At 50.3% G+C, this 20,351-nt stretch overlaps 1 protein-coding gene and 1 long non-coding RNA gene across 3 annotated transcripts in view; one reads left to right on the top strand and one right to left on the bottom strand.

The window, feature by feature from the left end:
* Positions 1–4,416: 4,416 nt before the first annotated feature.
* Positions 4,417–18,697, bottom strand: LOC129399695 (uncharacterized). The gene is made up of 3 exons (XR_008627271.1): positions 18,187–18,697; positions 17,197–17,439; positions 4,417–5,654 (listed from the first exon to the last, which is right to left on the bottom strand). It is a non-coding gene; the product is annotated as an uncharacterized LOC129399695 (long non-coding RNA).
* Positions 18,698–18,924: 227 nt separating this feature from the next.
* The window catches only part of EPAS1 (endothelial PAS domain protein 1), an 89,487-nt gene continuing 88,060 nt past the window's right edge, over positions 18,925–20,351 (top strand). The window contains exon 1 of one of the 2 annotated variants that reach the window (XM_055120756.1): positions 18,925–19,444. In XM_055120756.1, coding sequence (XP_054976731.1) covers positions 19,419–19,444 — 26 coding nt within the window. In that variant the 5' untranslated portion in view covers positions 18,925–19,418. Of the gene's footprint in view, positions 19,445–19,925; positions 20,183–20,351 lie in introns of those variants that run through there. The other variant, XM_055120755.1, reaches the window with a different exon arrangement.

The raw sequence follows: 20,351 nt of genomic DNA, 5'->3' as shown, positions 1-20,351 counted from the left end.
GATGTGGGGAGAGGGAGGGGGAGGGGGCGAAGGAGGAAGGGAGGGAGGGAGGGAGAGGGAGAGAGAGGGGAGGAGAGAGAGAGGGAAGAAGAGAGAGGGGGAAGGAAAGAGAGAGGGAAGGAGAGGTAGAGAGAGAGGAAGAGAGTGCCTAGAGGAAGGTGGAAAATGGGGGATGGAGGGAGGCAAACTGGGGACATTGGAGGTGGGAAATGCACACTGGTAAAGGGATGGGTGTTGAGGCATTGTATGACTGAAACCCAATCATGAACAATTTTGTAACTGTGATATTTGTAACATGGTGATTCAATTAAAAAAATTTCTAAGTACCTTAATACAAAAATAAATAAATAAAAACTGATCTTTATAAAAAATTATTTCATGTCAGTGAAATTCCAAACGGGCATTTTGTCATGCTACCATTAGGTGCACAACTAGGCTTGTAGCTTCCCCCAACCATTGCACAGCTATTTCTCTAGCTTTTGAAATACAAATAATGAGCCAGTAGATCTTGGCACAGACTTCTTTCACAAATTTCTAGTTCATTTTAAATGTATACTTTGAGTAGTTATAGTATCTTTCATACATGTGAATCTATGTAGTTTTCTATGTGGCTCCCCCCACCCCTGCCCTCCTCTTTGACTTGCTTTTTCGTGGCAATGACCAGAGGTTGAACAAGGTGCTTGCACATTCTGCTCTGGTGGGTCAGGGGCTACCCGCCCTGGTGTGGCACGGTGGGCTCCCCCCATCAGGACTGCTTTGACTGTGGTTATTGGACGTGGGCATTACCAAATTTGCAGCCTCGTGTCTGCCAGGCAGCTACTTTTGCTACATATCCCTGATTAATTTTTAAAGATAGATTTGGAAAAGAGATCAATGTATATTTACTTAAATAATAGTGTTATTTTTTAAAATCTTAAACATCACTCTGTTTTTTGTGAAAGATTTTGAAAATTGAAAAATTGAAAAATTTGCCACAACCTTTCAAATTACTATGATTAACATATTGGGATAGGGGCTAGAGTGATAGTACAGTGGGCAGGGCATTTTCCTTGCACGTGGCTGACCTGAGTTCAATTCCCAGCATCCCATATGGTCCCCTGAACACTGCCAGGACTAATTCCTGAGTGCAAAAATCCAGGAGTAACCCCTATGCTTCGCCAGGTGTGGCCCCCCCAAAAAAAAAAAACCATATCGGGATATTTATTTCTCAACCTTTTCCCTAACAACTCATGCAGTGTGAATACATATATATATATATATATATATATACATATATATATATATATATGTATGTATATAGCTGCAAAAACTGGGTAATATGTAGTAGAATGCTAGATCCTGCTTTTAACAACCATTCCATTGCATTACTAGCCAATTTGTTGTCCTTTAAAAAATGCTATTTTTGATAGCTGTGTAATTTCACTTTAAGGATGCACCATACAAATTAAAGCATTCTTTACTCAGGGCCACTTAGATTTTTGTTTCCCAAAACCCCTATTAATAACTCTGTTATGAATATCTGAACATCTGTGAATGTTAATCTTTGACCCCATTTGGGATTATATTTTTCAAACAAATTCCTAGAAGTGAAATTACTAGGTCAAAGTGCAGAAGCATTGTCAAAGCTCTTGGTACATTTTGCCAAGTTCTGTTCCAGAAAGCATTCCTAATGACCAAGAAGAGATTTTTTGTCTTACCATATGCTTGTCAATTGGATTATTGTAGATTAGAATTGGCCCCATTTTCTAAGCAAAATGTTCTTCAATTCTTGTAATTTCACTTTATTTATGAATGATGTTAAACATATTTTGAATTGTTTACTAGCTACTTGTTGTTAATCTTTTGGAATTATCTGTGACCTCCATCCACTTACTTTTTGTCTTAGTATTTCTCACTCTTTTAGATCAACTCATATCTTAAGAATATTAAGTCGATGTCTATCATTTTTATTCCTTTTCATTTTTCTGCTGCATGGCCAATAGGTTTACTAAAGTTTTTGAAAAATCTCCATGCTCATTTTCATTCTGAAAGTTTCCAAATAATAAAGAAAAATATCTGTTTTGACAGAAGAAATCAGGGCTCAGCAAGAATAGTGGATTATCCAGAATGACTGAACTGAAGATTCTGTCACTGGGATTTAACGCAGGTCTTCCTGATCCTGGATCATCAGACAAAAAAATAAGATGGGGCTGGAGAAACAGTACAGCAGGTAAGGGACTTACCTTGCTGGCAGCGAACCAGGCTGGGATTTGATTCCTCGGCATATTGTCCCTCAAGTAGACCACCAGAATATTGTCCCTCAAGTAGACCACCAGAAGTGATCCCTGAGCTAGGTGTAGGGAGAGGAGGAGGAGGAGGAGGAGGAGATGGAGGAGGATGAGGAGAAGAAGGAGAAGCAGAAGAAGGAGAAGCAGAAGAAGCAGCAGAAGAAGCAGCAGAAGCAGCAGCAGCAGAAGAAGAAGAAGAAGGAAGAAGGAGAAGGAGAAGGAGGAGGAGGAGGAGAAAGAAAAGGAGGAGGAGGAGGAGGAGAAGGAGGAGGAGGAGGAGGAAAAGAAGAAGGAGGAGGAGGAGGAAAAGAAGAAGGAGGAGGAGGAGAAGGAGGAGGAGGAGGAAAAGAAGAAGGAGGAGGAGGAGGAGGAAAAGAAGAAGGAGGAGGAGGAGGAGAAGGAGGAGGAGGAGGAGAAGGAGGAGGAGGAGGAGGAGGAGGAGGAGGAGAAGGAGAAGGAGGAGGAGAAGGAGAAGGAGAAGGAGAAGGAGAAGGAGAAGGAGAAGGAGAAGGAGAAGGAGAAGAAGAAAAGAAGAAGAAGAAGAAGAAGAAGAAGAAGAAGAAGAAGAAGAAGAAGAAGAAGAAGAAGAAGAAGAAGAAGAAGAAGAAGAAGAAGAAGAAGAAGAAGAAGAAGAAGAAGAAGAAGAAGAAGAAGAAGAAGAAGAAGAAGAAGAAGAAGAAGAAGAAGAAGAAGAAGAAGAAGAAGAAGAAGAAGAAGAAGAAGAAGAAGAAGAAGAAGAAGAAGAAGAAAGAAGAAAGAAGAAGAATTAAGTGGGAAAATGCTGATAGTCACAGTCCTGCAAAAGCCTCAGTGGTGGCTTGGATTGTGCTCTCTAGGATGAGAGGAATCAGCCTGGGGGTGGGGGGGTTGGTGATGTAGAAGGTTCTGGAGGAAGAATAGGACTAAGGACTTGGGAGCAAGGCAAGGGCATGCCTGCCGGTACCCACGGGGCCTCTTTCTGCCCGTTGCCTCCCCGTGTGGGGACTAGATTCTGGCATCCTTAGCCCTTCACAGGCCTCACACAGACCGTTTCCACGTGTACAGCATCACAGCCTTTGCTTTGTCCTCCCCACCATGTCCCCCAAGTTCCCGAGGGTCCCATGCAGTCTCTGTGCCTATCTTTAAGCATAGGAGCAGGAACACCCCCATCCCCCACCCCCTGCCCTTTGGCAGCAGAGACATCCTCAGCAGAGTCCAGACCTTAGCAGCTCCTCTCCAGAGTCTCTCTCTGCTTGCTTGTTCCTTGACAAGGAAAGGTAGAGAGAGTGGGGATGAGGAAGGGAGAGAGGGAGCACAAACTGCTAGGTACGTTTTCCTAGGAGGCCTGAACACTCTCCTGTCCAGTGTACGTTCTTTGCCTTCCCCACACCTTTTCCCTGCAGCTGCAGCCTGCACACGGGTCCATGCCTGAGGTGAGGGGACAGAGGGCTGAGGGCAGCCAGCAGCTCGGTCCTGCCTCTCCCTGGAAGGAGCGGATGGAAAGGCAACAGATCAATGCAGTAGCTTGACTTTGCATTCTGGGTCTGAGAGATCTCTCGAAGCCTGAGGCTTGAGGCAGGGAGAGGGGAGCTGGTGGGAGGAGGAGGAACGTTTCAAGGCTTCCACTCCTTCAGGACTCCATCTGGACCAATCCTTAGGAGATTTAGAAATACCCAGAAATTTATCTTGGCAGTTAGCTGCAGTGTGGGAAGTGGATGGAAACTTGTACATCTGAGACGTGTGGTGGGAGCAGGTTGGAGGGTGGAGAGACCACATGGGCAGAGGTGAGAAAAGAACTGTCAAGTTCTGCAGGTGAAGTGGATGCCGTGGAAGCAGAGAAGCTTGATCAAGCAGGGGTGGGAACTCTGTTTCTGCCAAAGGCCATTTGGATATTTATAGCATCGTCCCCTGGCCATATGATTCAGGCAGACTGGCTGGGCTCCCTGGGAAGCCAGAAGAAGCACACAGGTCTGGCCTGCTCTGTCCCAAGGCCACTCCACATGATCTCATGGGGCTTATAGGTCAACAGGCTGGACATTCCTCACCCTTGCTCCACAGGAAGAACCAAGACCACAGAAATCATAATCATATGGGTGATTTCAAAAGAATAATACTTCATCCTTAATTTTGTTAACATATAGTTGTCTGAAGCAGTTACAACCACACAACAGCCAGTGATATACTTTATTAAGTACTCAAGGAATAAACTATATGAGATTAGTAGAACAAAGTATAAGTGGAGGGGGGTGAAAGGACGATTATACTGGTTTAAACTCGTATGCTGGTTCAAGGCAGACTGTGATAAATTAAGGATACATCAGAATGGACACTTAGAAAAATAAAACAAGGAAGTTTAGCTAAAATGTCAGCCAATAGGGGAGGTAAAATAAATTACTAAGCAATTACTAAGTAATAGTAGGAGGTGATTGTTTCAACAGAGGGCAAATTAAAAAAAAATAGTGGAACAAATAGGAGAAAAGATAATTATTAATTAATACAATCTTTTCTAAAAAGGGGAAGGAGGGAAGAAAACCCTTATAGTGACATTATTAATAAAATCTGAGATCCTTTCTTTGGGGGGAAGAGGTTTGGGGCCACACCTGACTGTGTTTAGGGTTGACTCCTGGCAGGACTCAGGATGTCATATGGGGTGCCGCGGATCACACCCGGGCCAGCCGTTGTCAGGCAGGCTCCCTGCCCACTGGGTACCTCTCTCCAGACCCCCGTAGCTCCTGGTGTCTGGTTTTGGTTTCTCTCTCCAACTCAGTTTCAGTTAACAGGACCAAAATAGGGTAGGTAAGGTAAGTTGTGCCAGAAATAGGAGTGTGGGGTTGCTGGGGCCCGGGTCTGCGGCAGTTCTCCCTGCTGGAGAGCTCTGATCATGGATTGGCTACTGCACCCTGGTTGATAACCAGGACAGGCTGGAAGTCAGGGGAAAGGAGAGTACTGTGTGTTGGGGCTGTGGTGAAGGCCCATGTAGAGTCACACACACACGTGCTCCTTGTTTTGCACTGTTCCTCACTCTCTACTCCAGAACTTTTCTCTCCTTGTCATCTATTCAAGACAATATCCATCCTTTCCAAACACATTCACTGATGACCTGCTATGAGTCAGGTTATCACTCAGAACACTGAGGTTAGTACTCGACGCCACAGAGCTGGTGCCGAGTGGGAGGTGGGGGGCTGGGAGTGCCCGGGGTTGATGAGAAGGTGCAGGAAGAATGAGAGGCGGAGAAAGGGCCATCTGAGCAGAGGCCTGGGGACGGGCAGCATGGGGGAGCCCGGCTGGGCGGAGGGCGGACAGGAGCTTGGAGAAGGAGCCTTGGCCGGCTGGGAGGCTGTAAACAGGGGAGTGGCTTGGTCTCATTGGAGATGACAGGATAACTCTGGCTGCTGAATGGAGAATGGCCTGTAGCAAAGACAGGAGAAAAACAAACACCAGGAAACAATGGGATGAGATAGAACCCCCGGGTTCCCCCAAATGCTGTCTGATCTTGGATATGTCCCTCAGCTATTTATGTTATGGAGCCAGGGAGGCAATCAGTGACAGGCCTGCTGGAAAAGTGACTTTGAAAAAACAAAGGCCATACAAAAGCAAAGAGGAAGGTATCCTTTGCCCCTGGTCTATTAGATCCCTGATAAGTTCAAGTGATTAAGCGGGGTCTGCAGAAGCATCTTCATCACCAGCATTCATTTTTTCCAAGAGCTTCTGAGCTTTCACTGGCTTGGGTGGTTGGCTGGTTACAGAGGTCAGACAACCCAGTAACCCAGATCCAGCCCAGTCCTCTCCCGGCTCTCCTCCGCCCTCCAGCTGGTGGCTATTGTTGCTGGGGTGATTAGGAGTTAGACCCTACGGGGGATGGTGGTGCTCTTACACCAGCTGTGGTGCTGGGTGAGGGCAGTCCTGTAGGTTCTGATTGCAGTGCTGGGATTGGGGAGATGTCACCAGGCAGTGCACAAGTGTCCTTGCTGTGGGGGCACTCCTGACTGGGGGTCACACACCTCTAACTGCATGGCTTGCATGGCTCACCGGGTGCCATCCAAGCACTCACGTGTGCCTGGCTGCCACGCTCTGCTGTGGAGTCCAGACAGCAAAGCTGTGCCAGCCCATGATTTGTGCATGTGGGCAGCACTGGGGCTCAAACTCACGGCCTTGCGCTGGCGAGGCAGTGGCTTGAGGTCACTGAGCATCCCCTGGTCCATCAGACAGTTTATTCATGGATGTCATCAATCATCACAGGATTTGCTGAAAGTGACCAACTCCCCCTCCCCGCCCTTCCCCCCTCCCCATCCCTGGGCAGATGTGACAATGAGATCTGGGATGGAAGACCAGTTTCAATTAGGTCAGTCCCACTTACGTCCCTTGCTTTGGGTCACGTGACTGTCTTTGTGGAGGGGAGTGTACCTAGATGTCCTCAGAGCTGACTCCTGGCTCTGCTCTCAGGGATCACTCCTGGCTGAGTTTGGGGACCATCTGGGGCGCCAGGAATGGAACCAGGGTCAGTTAGTGCAAAGCAGGTACCTGTATCTCAGCCTTTCCTGGAAATAAGAACAGTGTCCAGGCTCCCTTACAGGGGCAGATGTGAACACAAACACCAAGAGAGGGGCCACTTTCCCTGTGTTGGCGCTGCTGCACCGTTGCTGCTGCCCAGAGAACTTTGATGGTCAGTGCTTGGGAAAGAAAACCCAGGGAACATCAAGCAGGATTTGTGTCTGCCCCAGCAGTCATGGCAGCCAGCCCTAGCTGGATAGCCCAGCCACCCAGATGCGAAGGCAAGGCACACTGTTTAAACATGCAAAGCAACAACCACAGAGCAAACCTCCAGAAGCCAGACTCCATCTGTACATGCTTTTCAAGGAATGGTAAGTTTAGTGCTGTTCTGAATGCCTTAAATTTACTTTCTCCTCCTGTGTCTCTCCAAGTATCATCACCCTCATTTGACAGACACATGGAGAACGTAAAGTCCCAGGCTAGCAGATGAGAGCTGCCAAGCTGGGAAGAAGCCGGGTCAGACTAGTGCCAGGGCCCATTTCCTATCCTCCTCTCTTTGACCCTTCCACGGAGCCCAGGGTTCCAGGCTTGCTGGGAAGCCTCAGGCTGGAGATGTCTGAGTGAGGGACCGGAGTGCTCTGGGAGCTGGCTTGCCATTCGATCCATCAAACCACAAATACTCAATCAGAAAAAAATACTCAATCAGAGAAAAAAAAAAAAGAATTAAAGACCTTGATGGCGTTCTGGCAGAGGAGATAGGAGGTAATGCAGACCCAAGAAGAAGGAAAACTCCAACAGCAAGACCCAGCCACACCTGTACCCAGTGGGCGGGGCGGGGCTGGCTGGGAAGGAAGGAGGGAGGGAGGGCATGGGCTCATTTGATGCAATCGGATGGAGAGTCAGAGAGGGTGGGAGGAAAGTCAGTCAGGACTCCCCTTCGGGGAAGCCAGAAGGACAGTTCCCTCCCCAGGCCCAGGGGTGCGAGATCTGAATCCCTGTGGTGGACTGCCTGCATCTGGCCACGGGGAGGGTCAGGTCATGGCAACACCTCCATCAGCCATGGCCCACTTCTGAGCAGTTGCAGGTGGGCACAGGAGCTGTCAGAAGCTGCAGGGGTGAGGAAGGCAGAGGGAGAGGGAAGGAGGGGGACATTGTGTGGGGTCAGTGCAGCGTCCTCTGCTGTGAGACTGGGCTGGCTCCTTGGGGGTGACAAGGTGACAAGGTGTGGGGTGCAGCCCTCAGACCACAAGCAGGCAGGGAGGAGGAAAAACCTGCCATTCCTGTCTCTGAACCCTGGGCCTCCTCCTCCTTCCCTCTCTCAGCACAGCTTTAAAAATGTAACCAGAGGCTTGTCTGGTCTCCACCCACCTGCTCCCAGGGAAGGAGAGGGAGCCCCAATGCCAGAGCCCAGCGACAAGGGGCTGGGAGCGGAAGGCCAGCCCTCCCTCTAAATGCTACTTTCACCATCACTGTCATCCCATTGTTCATCGATTTGCTCAAGCGGGCACCAGTAACGTATCCACTGTGAGACTTGTTACTGTTTTTGGCATATCGAATATGCCACGAGTAGCTTGCCAGGCTCTGCCCGTGCGGGAGGGATACTCTTGGTAGCTTGCCGGGCTCTCTGAGAGGTATACATAAAATATATATATATATATATATATATATATATATGAAACAAATCATAGATATAGGCAACAAAACATGATTCGTTGCCTACTATCTGAACTCCATCAAATATGGTGTGGTAATTATGGAAAATGGTAGGAAGTGTTTTATAATGTGTCACGCGGCTGTGAAGCAGCTTAGAGCGTGGTGGCAGTTGGGTAGTGGAGGTCGGCTACAAGGGCTGGGTCCCTTGGGGCAGGAAGGGTTCTCACCCGCCCCCTCTCTGGGGCACCCCAAGTGAAAACAGCCTGGTGGCTACTTTGGCAACAGCTAAACGCATAGGGCTGGGGCTTTCCTGACTCAACAAAACAGTCACCTTAATATTAACAAAAATGGATCCTATGTGGTTTCTTTTGGAGGGAAGGGAGGTGTTTTTGAGGTTTCAGGTTCACACCAACCAGTGCTCAGCGCTGAGTCCTGGGTCTGCACTCAGGAATCACTCTTGGAGGGGATTAAGGGGCTTTGTGGGATGCCAGGGATTGATCCTGACAAGCGCCTGACCTGCTGTACTCTCTCTCACATCCATAACACAATTTCAAATAAAAACTCAATTAAAAAATGTACAGAACTTGGTATGGTGGGCATGAGGCCCCAGGGACTGACATGAACTTCCTACGAGTCATGCTCCAAGTTCAATTTCTGCACCCGGCACCCTTAGCATGTTGGCAAACAAGCTACACCCCAACTTGGTATTACCTTAGTGAGCAAAACTGAGTTCTGTAGCCCTTCCAGGCTGTTGTCTGTGCTAATTCTCCCCCTTTGGATCTCCAGAGATGGCTGCTGACCACACCTACACAACCGTTTCCAGGAGGTTCCTAGTCTATAGTTTTTGTGAAGGTTTTAGCCAGAGAGACAGCACAGGGGTATGTAAGACACTTCTCGGGCATGTGTCTGCAATGGCTGTGACCCTGGTTTGATTCCCAGCATCATAGACAGACCCTCCAAGCACCGCCAGGGGCCGCTCCTGAGCATAGAGCTTCTGAGCACTGCCGGGCATGGCCCCAACAGCAAAATCAATGGATAAATGAATAGTTAGTATTTCTGTCTTGTAGGTGTCTGTGGTAACCTTAAAAGTGGAGGCCAGAACCTGAGCGCGTGCCGTAGGGCTCCAGGCTGCACTCAGCTCCACCGGGGAACCCTGGGCTCCTCCTGCCTCTCACTGTGCTCTCAGTGGAGGGGAAGATCTCTGCTGAGGCTCCCCCACCCACATGCGGTGCTCACTCACTTGCAGTCGGAATTGTGCTACGGGAGTTTCTGCTCGGCGCATTCTGAGGCCTCTTGATTTCTTTACCTGGGAGGGAGATAGATTTCCTTTCATTGGGAAGAAAACTACATGTAAGAGCAAAGAAGAAATGAGACCATCTTGGTGCCTTTTCCGGAGTTCTGCACTCTAGCCTGCATCCCCACACGTGCCTCAGTGCCACCCTGAGGGTGTTGCACCTGCGCTTCTTGGCACGCTGGCTTGAGCCCTTCAGCCCCCAGGAGCCGGCCATACTATCTCCTCTCCAGTCTCTCAGCCAGTCCCTCCTCCCTCTGCTCTCTCAGCCCATACTCTCCGTGGCGATGGAGTCCCCCTTATCTCCGGGGGGCGGGGGGCGGGGGACAGGAGAAGTCTGATGGTGGAAACCCTCAGATTCAGTAGAAATATCTGGAGAAGAAAAAGATGCATTTTTCATTCCCTGGGAGAAAGCAATGGGGGAAGAGAATGATGGAGGGAGAGAGAGAGAGAGAGAGAGAGAGAGAGAGAGAGAGAGAGAGAGAGAGAGAGAGAGAGAGAGAGAGAGAGAGAGTGTTAGTTGCCCAGGTGAGAAATGCAAGGGAAAATGGCAAGGCCCAGGGCTTCCCTCTCACTCTGCCCTTCTCAGCTCCAGGGCCTCTTTCTGTCCTTTCCTCATAACTGCTGACCATGGGGAAGAATTTGTGATTTGCCCCTTGGTCATATTCAACATCCCTAAGCTGCTCTGGCTTCCAGGGCCCCCTAAGTTGATTCTTCCATGTCCCTCTCAAGCTTTAGGGTCCTGCTCATTGGCTCCCGGCTTAGAGCAGAATGTGCTCAGGGAATTCTGGAACCCACGCTCTCACCCATGACAATACACAGTTGCAGTACCAAAAATAAAATGCATTGAAATCTGAACGTTTCAAGGGGCTGGAGAGATAGTACAGTGGAAAGGGCATTTGTCTTGCATGTGGCTGACCCAGGTTCAATCCCTGGCATCCTATATGATCCCCTGAGCACTGCCAGGAGTGATTCCTGAGTGTAGAGTCAGAAATAAACCCTGAGCATTGTTGGGTGTGACCCCCAAAACAAAGAAAAAAAGAAAGAATGAAAGGAAGAAAGGAAGAGAGGAAAGAAAGAAAGAAAGAAAGAAGGAAAGAAAGAAAGAAAGAAAGAAAGAAAGAAAGAAAGAAAGAAAGAAAGAAAGAAAGAAAGAAAGAAAGAAAGAAAGAAAGAAAGAAAGAAAGAGAAGGAAGAAAGAAAAAGAAAGGAAGGAAGGAAGAAAAGGAAGGAAGGAAGGAAGGAAGGAAGGAAGGAAGGAAGGAAGGAAGGAAGGAAGGAAGGAAGGAAGGAAGGAAGGAAGGAAGGAAAAGAAAGGAAGGAAGAAAGAAAGAAGAGAAAAGGAAAGGAAGGAAGGAAGGCAGAAAGGGAAGGAAGGAAGGAAGGAAGGAAGGAAGGAAGGAAGGAAGGAAGGAAGGAAGGAAGGAAGGAAGGAAGGAAGGAAAGAAATCTAAGTGTTTTGTAAGAAAGAATTAGGCTGAAAAACAAAGGTAGTTGTTCTTACAAAGGACTGGAAAATGATACCTGGGAAATTACCTAACTGCCCAGAGGAGAGACATCATGTTTTGTCTCGCAGGGTTACTATAATACGTAGGAAAATACTACTGTCCTTTGCCTCATAACTGCCATAAAGACCACAGGGTCATTTGAAATAATCCCTGATGTTCCCAGCAGAACTGTCGTGACTGAAAGACAAGGGTCACATTCTCTTTTTCTCCGCACAGTGTTACCCTCATCCTCAAAGGCCCTGCCAGGCATCAGTTCAGATGTTCTAAGAGCTTGTATGAGCCAGTGTCCGTTGGAGACCTGAGATGCAGACAACTAAACCCCAACCCCTGGAAGGGTCTTTGGCATCACTTATGCATCCCTGACTTTTGTTCTGAAGACTCAATTCCTACCCCCGGCCCACCATGTTCTTCTGCCTCTGCTTTAACTCCCAAATTCCTGCTGACTCCAAGATCTAACTCAAATATCACCCTCCCTGAAAGCGTTCCCCAACTCCCGCTCCTCCCAGTCATCCCCAGGCAGACAGGGTCATTCTCCATCCTGAGCTCCCAGAGACAGGGGTTTAACCGCTTACTGTGGTATGTTATCTGTTTGCACGACTATCTCCAATAGGAGGCTGTGAGCTTTAGAGGGCTGGGTTGGGTTTGATTCATCTTTCTAATCTGCATTTCAAACACAGAGTTTAACTGGACGAGAGGAGCATGGACTGGACACACAGTGCCTGGGGAAGAATAGGAGAACCATGGCGCCAGGGCCAGAGTACAGTGGGCAGGGCGCTTGCCCTGCATGCAGCTGACCCGGGTTTGATCCTTGATCCTTGGCACCCAGGATGGTTCCCTGATCTCTGCCAGGAGTGATCCCTTAGTGCAGAGCCAGAAGTAAGCACAGCTGGATGTCACCCCGAAACAAGATAATAAAAGAATGAATGAAGTTGAATAAGTAAGATTAAAACATGTACCATAGGGACACCACTTTGTAACACAGTCGTCTTACTACCTTTAGCAAGCACTTTCTAATGTCTATGGGTCTTTCCAGGGGTCCTTCAATTGCCACCTGAATGACTAACCCTTGGGCATCTGAGCCTCGCTTTGTACTATTCCCTATGCCAGACATTGTGGTTCCACTGGGTGGCATGTTGGAGTTTCTAGGATAGAAGTGACTGCTTCGCCATAAATTATTATCTCATCAGGATCTGTTTTAATGTACCCCAAGAAAACATATTTGGGAGCACTGATCTGCTTTAGTATCAAACTACTAATCAAGATAAGACACACTGTCTCAACTTTTGTAAATGTCTGTACCTTTTCCTCCTGGCGTTGGGGTAGATCACTGAGCACTTTAGGCCCGCAAGGGGGTTCATGGACCGGTTCTGAGGGGCTACAACTCCTCTAAAGGAGAGCAAATGCGATTCTTGGAGTTCAAAATCTTAAGTATTTACAGGCACATTCTCAGCATTGCATTCCTGGTTTTCTTCAAAGAAAAAGACAGAGGTATACACACTCAAGAGAAGGAAAACAAAAACTTTAAAATCAAGTTTGTGTAGTAACTTGTTTATTTCTTGGCTTGACACTAGAGATGTTTCTATGTGTGTGTGTCTCTGTGTGTCTCTGTGTGTGCATGCATACATGAGTGCACACACAAATGCATTTTGCTTTTTTAAAAAAATTTTTGGGGGTCACACCCAGCAATGCACAGGGGTTACTCCTGGCTTTTCAATCAGGAATTACTCCTGGCAGTGCTCAGGGGACCATATGGGATGCTGGGACTTGAACCTGGGTCAGCCGCATGCAAGACAAACTCCCTGCCCGCTGTGCTATCACTCCAAGCCCCCCCAAATGCATTTTGTAATATGTTCTTGGGTGCTTTATAATCTGCCTAAGAACATTAAAAAATGGTATGATTTCTCTATATATGATGCATACCATTCAGCTATAAGAAAAGATTAAATCTTGCCCTTTGGTACAGCATGAATAAAATTAGAAGGGGCTGGGCTAAGAAAAATAAGTTAGATGGAGGAAGACAAACACCCATGATCTCACTCATGTGGAGCATATAAAGAAAAGGGAACAGACAATGGCAATGAAAACAAGCCCTTCATCTCTGACAACGGAGAGTATTAAGTTCTGGGCAGGGAGTGATGGGGAAGGGTCCCCTAGACAGAGGTGTGAGGATTGTATCACTTTAATGATTGGGATAGTTTGAAAATATTGCACTGCTAAAACATAGAAACACATGTACTCTTGGGAACCAATGTTTCATCAATAAAAATTAAGTGAAATCCTCTGAACTCTCCTGTCTAACAATGACACTATGGAAAGACCCAACATCAGTCCCCAGAAAATTGCAGATATAACTGGATTTTACATATAAGTCAGATAAGACATGCTGTTGAGACTTTTGTAAATGTCTGTAGCTTCTCCTCCTTTCTTACCCCATTCTCTGAATAGTATTTAAGTCTCAAAATCCAACTCCTAGGGACCCAGATCCTTTAGTGCCCTATGACTACCCTTCTCAGTGAACTCAGGTCCAAAGTCTCAGTCGTCTCTTGTATATGTTTCAAGAGTGCTGCTAAGACCAGTGCCTAGAAGGTGTCGAGAGTACACTGAACATTCAACAGATGCTGATCAAGTTAGTACTGTGTGGGAATGAATGAATCAATCAGTGAATGAGTTGGCCAAGATTCTTATCCATAAGGAACAGAAATGATCTCTAGTTGGTCTTAAAAGAACCAATCCATTTCAAAGTGTTCTGAATGGAGGCTAGAGAAGTAGGACAGCGGTATGGCATTTGCTTTGCATACAGCCAACCCGGGTTCAATCCCCAGCATCCCATATAGACCCCTAACCTCCATCAGGAGTGATCCTTGAGCACAAAGCCAAGTGTGAATTCTAAGCACAGCTGGTTGGGTGTGGCCCCCAAACCAAAACAAAACAAAAATGAAAACCATCCTCAGACCTTCTTCATTGGTAGAGACAGGAGGAGAGATGGTGCTGTCTGCAACTAAAAATTTTGACTGAAACATTAACTTCTTCATTATGTATACATTCCTACATTCATTTGATCAGCAGTTACTGAGTAAGCATTTACACCAGCTATCCAGCTAGGCATTGAAGATACTAACCTATTCCCCACCTAATCCCTCTGTTCCTGCCCTCTCCTTTCCCTTCATCCCAATCTAGGCTGTCTTGCTCCCTCTTGAGTGGGGAGGACAAGATGGAGGGTATTTGTTGTTGTAATTTTAGAAACAACTGTGGATGTAAATTCTCCATAGATTTCTCTGGACACAGCAGCTGTTTACCTCTCTGACACATTTGTGAATTCCTTGCTATTCTGATGTCCTTTCAAACTTCAGCCTACAGAGCTCTAGGAAGACCCTCCTTTGCATAGACCACTCATGATCTCCCCTCAGCAGCAGCCTCCAAGGACATCGCCCCCCATTTTTCTCTGCTGGAATCTCCTCAAAGAAGCACATACAGGCTCAGGATCCCATAGCAAATCCTAACATGGTTATCCCTCCTCTGGTTTCCACATTTGGCCTGCAGACATCTCATTCCGGATGGGACTTGATGATTACTGCCCAGAACTGAAAGATAAATTCCTGCAGGGGCTGTTCTAAGGTCCCCACCACCACCCTCCTAGCCGTAGGGCAGCCAGCACCAGGGACTGTCCAGCACCTGTTCCAGGCCCAACCTTTGCTCTGTGCAGTCCTGGGACTGCTCCAAAAGGCCATGGCAGTTTCGGAGCTCTTCAGGGGTTGGTTGAGGTCATTGTTGCCACCGTCTTAAAGGCCCAGTCCTCCCCCTGCCTGACCCCACTTCCATCCATTCCCTTCCGCAGGTGTTTATTCCAAGGCTGTCCCTCAGTGCTCACATTCAGGGGATCCAGCCTGCGACAGACATCACTTCCCTGATGTAGGCGAGAACTTGTGATTTGAATGACAGCCTGGTTCTCTGAGAACCAGCCCATCTGCCTCTGAGTTCCTGGAGCTCCAGGAAGCAGGTATGACACTCTCTAAGTCGGGGCCTGGAGAGACAGTTCAGCCTAGGAGGGTGCTTTCCTTGCACCTGTCCAATGTGGGCAGAACCCTGGCACCCCATATGGTCCTCTGAGCCTGCCAAGGGTGATCTCCGAGTGCAGAGCCAGGAGTCAGTCTGAGCACTGCTGGGTGTGGCCCCCAAACCAAAATAGATCAATCAATCAATAAAACTCAGAATAACTTCCAGTAAGCCCAGGGTCCTGGAGAGGGTGAGAAAGCGGGTCCTTCCCTGTCTGTGATGTGGGAAGGGATTTTAGGCTGCTGACTCCGCTCCACTCTGTTCCCCAGTCCTCATTCCATGCACTTCCCTTGTGGTGGGGATTGGTTGCAGCATGTGGAAGTACTCTCACCCATTTTCTTTTCCTGTTCTATATTTGGGAGTGGGTGAGGCATGGGGCACCCATTATCTTGAGACCAAGATTGAAAGGGAGTTCGGGAAAATCCATTTGTAGTGGCTCAAGCTGCAGTACCAGGGAGGGGGGCTCTCACCCCAGTCCGTGTCGTTCTGTCATCCAAGTTCCAAGGCTGTGCGCTGGCTGGAGATCACGGTCTCTGATGACGGACGGCACTGCTGCTTGAGCCTTCTTCTCGCTCAAAGAGCTGCATGTCCTTCCCGTTGGCCATCACTCCCATATGCATGTGACTCTCCTGCCTTAAAGATGACACCTGGCTTCAGGGCAGACAGGTGAGCCCAGGTGAGGCTTCTCTGGCTCCTAGCAGAGGCCATGGCTGAATCTTTCCCTTTTCCACTTTTGCTCTTGGTCTCCATCCTCCACCACCTAAGTCTTACACTTAAAGTTTAGGTAATGTGATTTTGTCCTCAATTTTTATATAATTTTTTTCCTAAGACCAGATCAATTATTTGTCAGTGAAAAATAAATTGAGGGGGAGGCAGGGGCGAGTCATGACCACTCAAGGTACTTGTTGGGCTTTGTTGGGCTTTAGAAGCCTTAAACCCGATTAGCGCTGGGGAGGGAGCAAGGATGGAAGCCCCAACTTTTAAGCAGCAGGGAAGCGTCTCTTAGTGGTGCCCTCTGCTGCCCCCTGTGGCCTAAGTAGTAATGTCTCTATGGACTGGGCAACAAGTCACAGGATCCAGCCTCACTCCACCACCCAACCGAGCTTTTCTGCTCTCCTTCTTCTTAGCTTTACAAAGAAAACTAAGATCCGGGCTGGAGTGATAGCACAGCGGGTAGGGCGCTTGCCTTGCACGCGGCCGACCCGGGTTCGATTCCCAGCATCCCATATGGTCCCCTGAGTACCGCCAGGGGTAATTCCTGAGTGCAGAGCCAGGAGTGACCCCTGTGCATCGCCAGGTGTGACCCAAAAAGCAAAAAAAAAAAAAAAGAAAAAAAAAGAAAACTAAGATCCTCCAGCTGCAAGTCTGCATCCCGTTCACCTTCCCGAAAATGTTGAATGGAATTTGGGGAGAAACCTTATGGGATCTTCGGGTCCTGGTGGCTCTAATCAAGACTGCCTCCAGTTCTTCTGGGAATTAGAAAAGAGTTTTGGTGAATCTCTCACAGCCAAATCCCAGGGATTTCTTAGCTTGAAGAGCTTTCTTTCAAAGAACGAAAACCCCTGTTAGAAAGAAGGGCAGGCTGGCACGGGTTGGGAGGTGTATTGATTGGTTGACGTGTTCTTGAGTGCTACTTGACTTTTCCTCTTGTTTTGTTTTTAAATATCTGAAAATTTCATAAGCTCGCCCCCACTGCAACGAGCCTGTGGATGGAAGGTGTTGCTTTGTAAAGTACAACCTTACAAGGCTCGGAGGGTTCTTGTTCTGGCAGGGAACGGTGCTGGGCATGTGGCCACTGCCAGGGCACCTGTTTCTTCTTCCTATCCAGCTCTAAATGGCTGTAAGTAAGCCGGCTCCAGATCCAGAGAACCGGGCCTGATTAAGGTGACTCCTCAGAAAGAGAAGAATACAGCACCTAGGTTAGGCTTGGAGAAGAAACTCCCCAAGTACTCACCTCATTCCTGAAGCCCAGCAGCTTCCAGAATTGGTTCCCTAGAGAGGCTTGTCATTTTTGTTGGAATTGCTTGACTGTTGAATGTGAAGGTCAGTGTCAGAGGCTGTACACAGGACTCAGCGTCTCTAGCAAGATGAGGAAACGTCTGGTTCCCAGCACTGCGGATTTTCCGCCCCTCTGCCCTGCTAGGCTAATTCTGCTTTCCAGTCCTTTCCCAAGGGCTCCGGAGAAGTAGCTCCATGTCTTTTATTAAGCACAAAAAAGATATATGCTTATATTTTGGAGATGACAAACCAAATTCCAAGTATGTAAATGATTTTTTCTTGACATTAATTTTACCAATCAGTTGTAAAACTATGTAACATTAAATTTATCATCTGAACCGTTTTGAAAGAGACCCAGACAATACTTAAATACATTCACATGGCCCTGCAACAGTTCCCTACAAGTTGTTTTCATCTTGCAGAACTGAAACTCTGTAACCATCAAACTCCAAGTCCCAGTCTGGGCGGCGGCCCCAGCCCTTGACAACTACCCTTCTATTTTGTTTCTGTGCATTCGAGGACTTTAGCTCCTTCAGATGAGTGCAGACCGCCCAATTTGTCCTTTTGTCGCTGCTTATTTTATTAACACAAAATAGGCTCAAGGCGCAGATTATTGTTATGTAAAATGTGACCCGGCTAAGAGGGAAAGGTATCTGCATGCCCTCCTCTAATTTCCAACAGTGTAGTGGTCCTCGCTTGTCCTTTCCCGAGATGAGCTGTAACCCTTCTGCAGCGCAGGTGGGTGAAGTTGGGGTGGGCTGCGCATTTAGGGAAGCTGCGTTAAACTGAGCAAAGTGTCAGGGGTTTGGCACTTTGGTGAAAATCACCTGCCAGATCACCGTGCTCCAGCGACAAACCTCTTTTGCTCTCAGCTCATCCCACACCCACGGAGCAGCCCCTCCTCGCCGCCACCCTTCCCTCTCAATCCCCGAGACACGGAACTGACCTGCAATCCCGTGATTTAAGGACACGCTGTCAAGTTCTTACTCCCCAGATCACCCTGGGAAGCCAGGCTGAAATGTCAAATTCTGAACCGGGTGGGACCCGCGCAGTGGTGTCCGGCTGGCTGGCTACTGGTGGCAGTGTGCGCGCAGTCCGGGGGGCTCAAAGGGCCCGCCTCCGCCGCAGTCCCGCCAACGCCAGAACGGCCCCCGCCGCTCGGGAAGCATCAGGTACCCGCGCGGGGCCGGGAGGAGCGGTGGCAACCTTATTAACTCGGGTCCGCCCTAATCTCGGGTCCCAGACTCCAGAGAGCCGGCGGTCCCACGACCCCATCCCGGGCCCTCCCCGCTCCCCCATCAGCAGGTGCGTTCCGTGCCAACGCGCGCAGCCCGCGGGGATCCCTGGAACGAGCTCCGAGGGGTCGGAGCCGCCCGACGGGCTCCAGAATAAAACCCCAACAAACGAGCGCGGCGCGGGGCAGGGCAGCGAGCGCCGGCGGGCGCGGGACCCCCGGAGTTCCACGGGGCCCAAAGCCCAAGAGCGCAGCGGGAGGCGGCGCGGGCGGGCCGGGCCCGGCCGGGGTCAGGGCAGAGGCCGCGGCCGCGCGTCCCCATTGGCCGGCGCGCAGTGGGCTGCCCGGGCGCGGCGCGGGGGCCGGGGCGGGGCTGGAGGGAGACACCGCCCCCCGTGCGGCCAGGCCCGCGCCCGCCCCGCCGCCCGCCGGCCGAGTTTTTAAAGTGGGCCGGCGCCCGCGCTCGCTGGACAGTCGGGAGCGGCCAGCCGCACAGCTCTCCTGAGCCGGCCGTACAATCCTCGGCAGTGTCCTGAGACTGTATGGTCATCTCAGCGGCGCGCGGGCCATCTCGCTCTCCCGTTCCCTCCCTCCTCTCCGTTTTGATTTTGATTTTTAGATCCAGGAAAGTGACTCGTTCGGGGGAAAGGAAAAAGAAAGGACCTCGGGCTCCCCAGCGGCCCCGCTGAGTTTCGCGTTTGACAGCCTCCTCCCACTCCGTCCCGACCCCGCCTCCCGGGCAGGTTCCTTCCCGTCACCTTTCTCCACCCCTGGCCCCCGCACCTAGCCAGCTGCGAGCCAACTGCCGCCGGACTGTGCGGGGCGCTCGGGACCGGCCCGCGCCGCAGGCAAGTGGGCGAGCCCCCCCCGAGGAGACAGCGGCTGCAGCTCCCCCACCGGCTGGGGAGCCCAGGTGCGCGGCGTGTCCGGCGGCCACGGCGACGATGACAGCTGACAAGGAGAAAAAAAGGTAAAAGGGCGTCCGAGAGCCGGCACGGGACGGCCGGCCGGGCGAGCGACAGGGACCGCGGGGCGCGGAGGTCGCCGAGGCCGAAGGATTCTGGATCGGGGCTTTGAGGGGCTCCAGGAACGCGGAACTGCGGAGGACTCGGACCCCCGTGCGTACCGCGCCGCCCCGGGAGCGGGGAAGTAGGCCGTGGAGGTCGGAGGTGCTTCTTGAGGGACCCCTTCCAGATCCTCCCGCCCTCCTCCCCCGCACCCAGCTCTCCGCCAGCACGCTGAAGCGTTTCTGGGCTGACTCCACGCGCGCGGCCCAACTTTCTTTCCACTTTGCCCGGGATCTCGCCTGCGAGGTCGCAAGCATCCACAACCTTTTTTTTTTTTTTTAAATTTCCGACCCCCCGTTCTCGAGGACCCTCGGGGTCCTTCTACAAGAGTTGGCCGTGCCTTGGCTGCGCCCCTCAACTGTCCCGGGGCAGGAGAGCGACGCTGGGGGCGCGCTCCCAATGAGGGGTCAAGGCGCAGTAGCGGGCGCTCTCCCACCCTTCAGCCCGCGGGTCCCTGGACCCCAGCGGCGTTTGGAGAAAACCGCTTTCCTGGCTCGGTGGGAGAGTGGCAGGTGTCGCAGGGTGCGCGGACGGACGGCGCGAGCGGACTCCCGGAGCCGGTCCCGGCGTCTCTCCGCCAAGGGGACAGAGAAGGACAGCCACGACCTGCCGGCCTGCCTTCGAGAGCCGGTCGGCACTGGGTGAGAGGCGACCGCAGCCGACTCTCGCCGGCCTCCCGCCCCCTCCCGGCCGCTCCCGGCCGGGCCAGGCCCGGCGCCCTGCCCGCTGTGCTGTGGCGCTCGGCTTGGCCGCGCGCACCGGGTCGGGCGTTGCGGGTCGCTCCGGCAGCGGCTCGGCGGGCTCGGGTGT

This window comes from Sorex araneus, chromosome X, assembly GCF_027595985.1.
Source record: "Sorex araneus isolate mSorAra2 chromosome X, mSorAra2.pri, whole genome shotgun sequence".
NCBI lineage: Eukaryota > Metazoa > Chordata > Mammalia > Eulipotyphla > Soricidae > Sorex > Sorex araneus.
The sequence above is the reverse complement of the archived record's forward strand: the minus strand, read 5'-3'. Positions and strand labels throughout refer to the sequence as shown.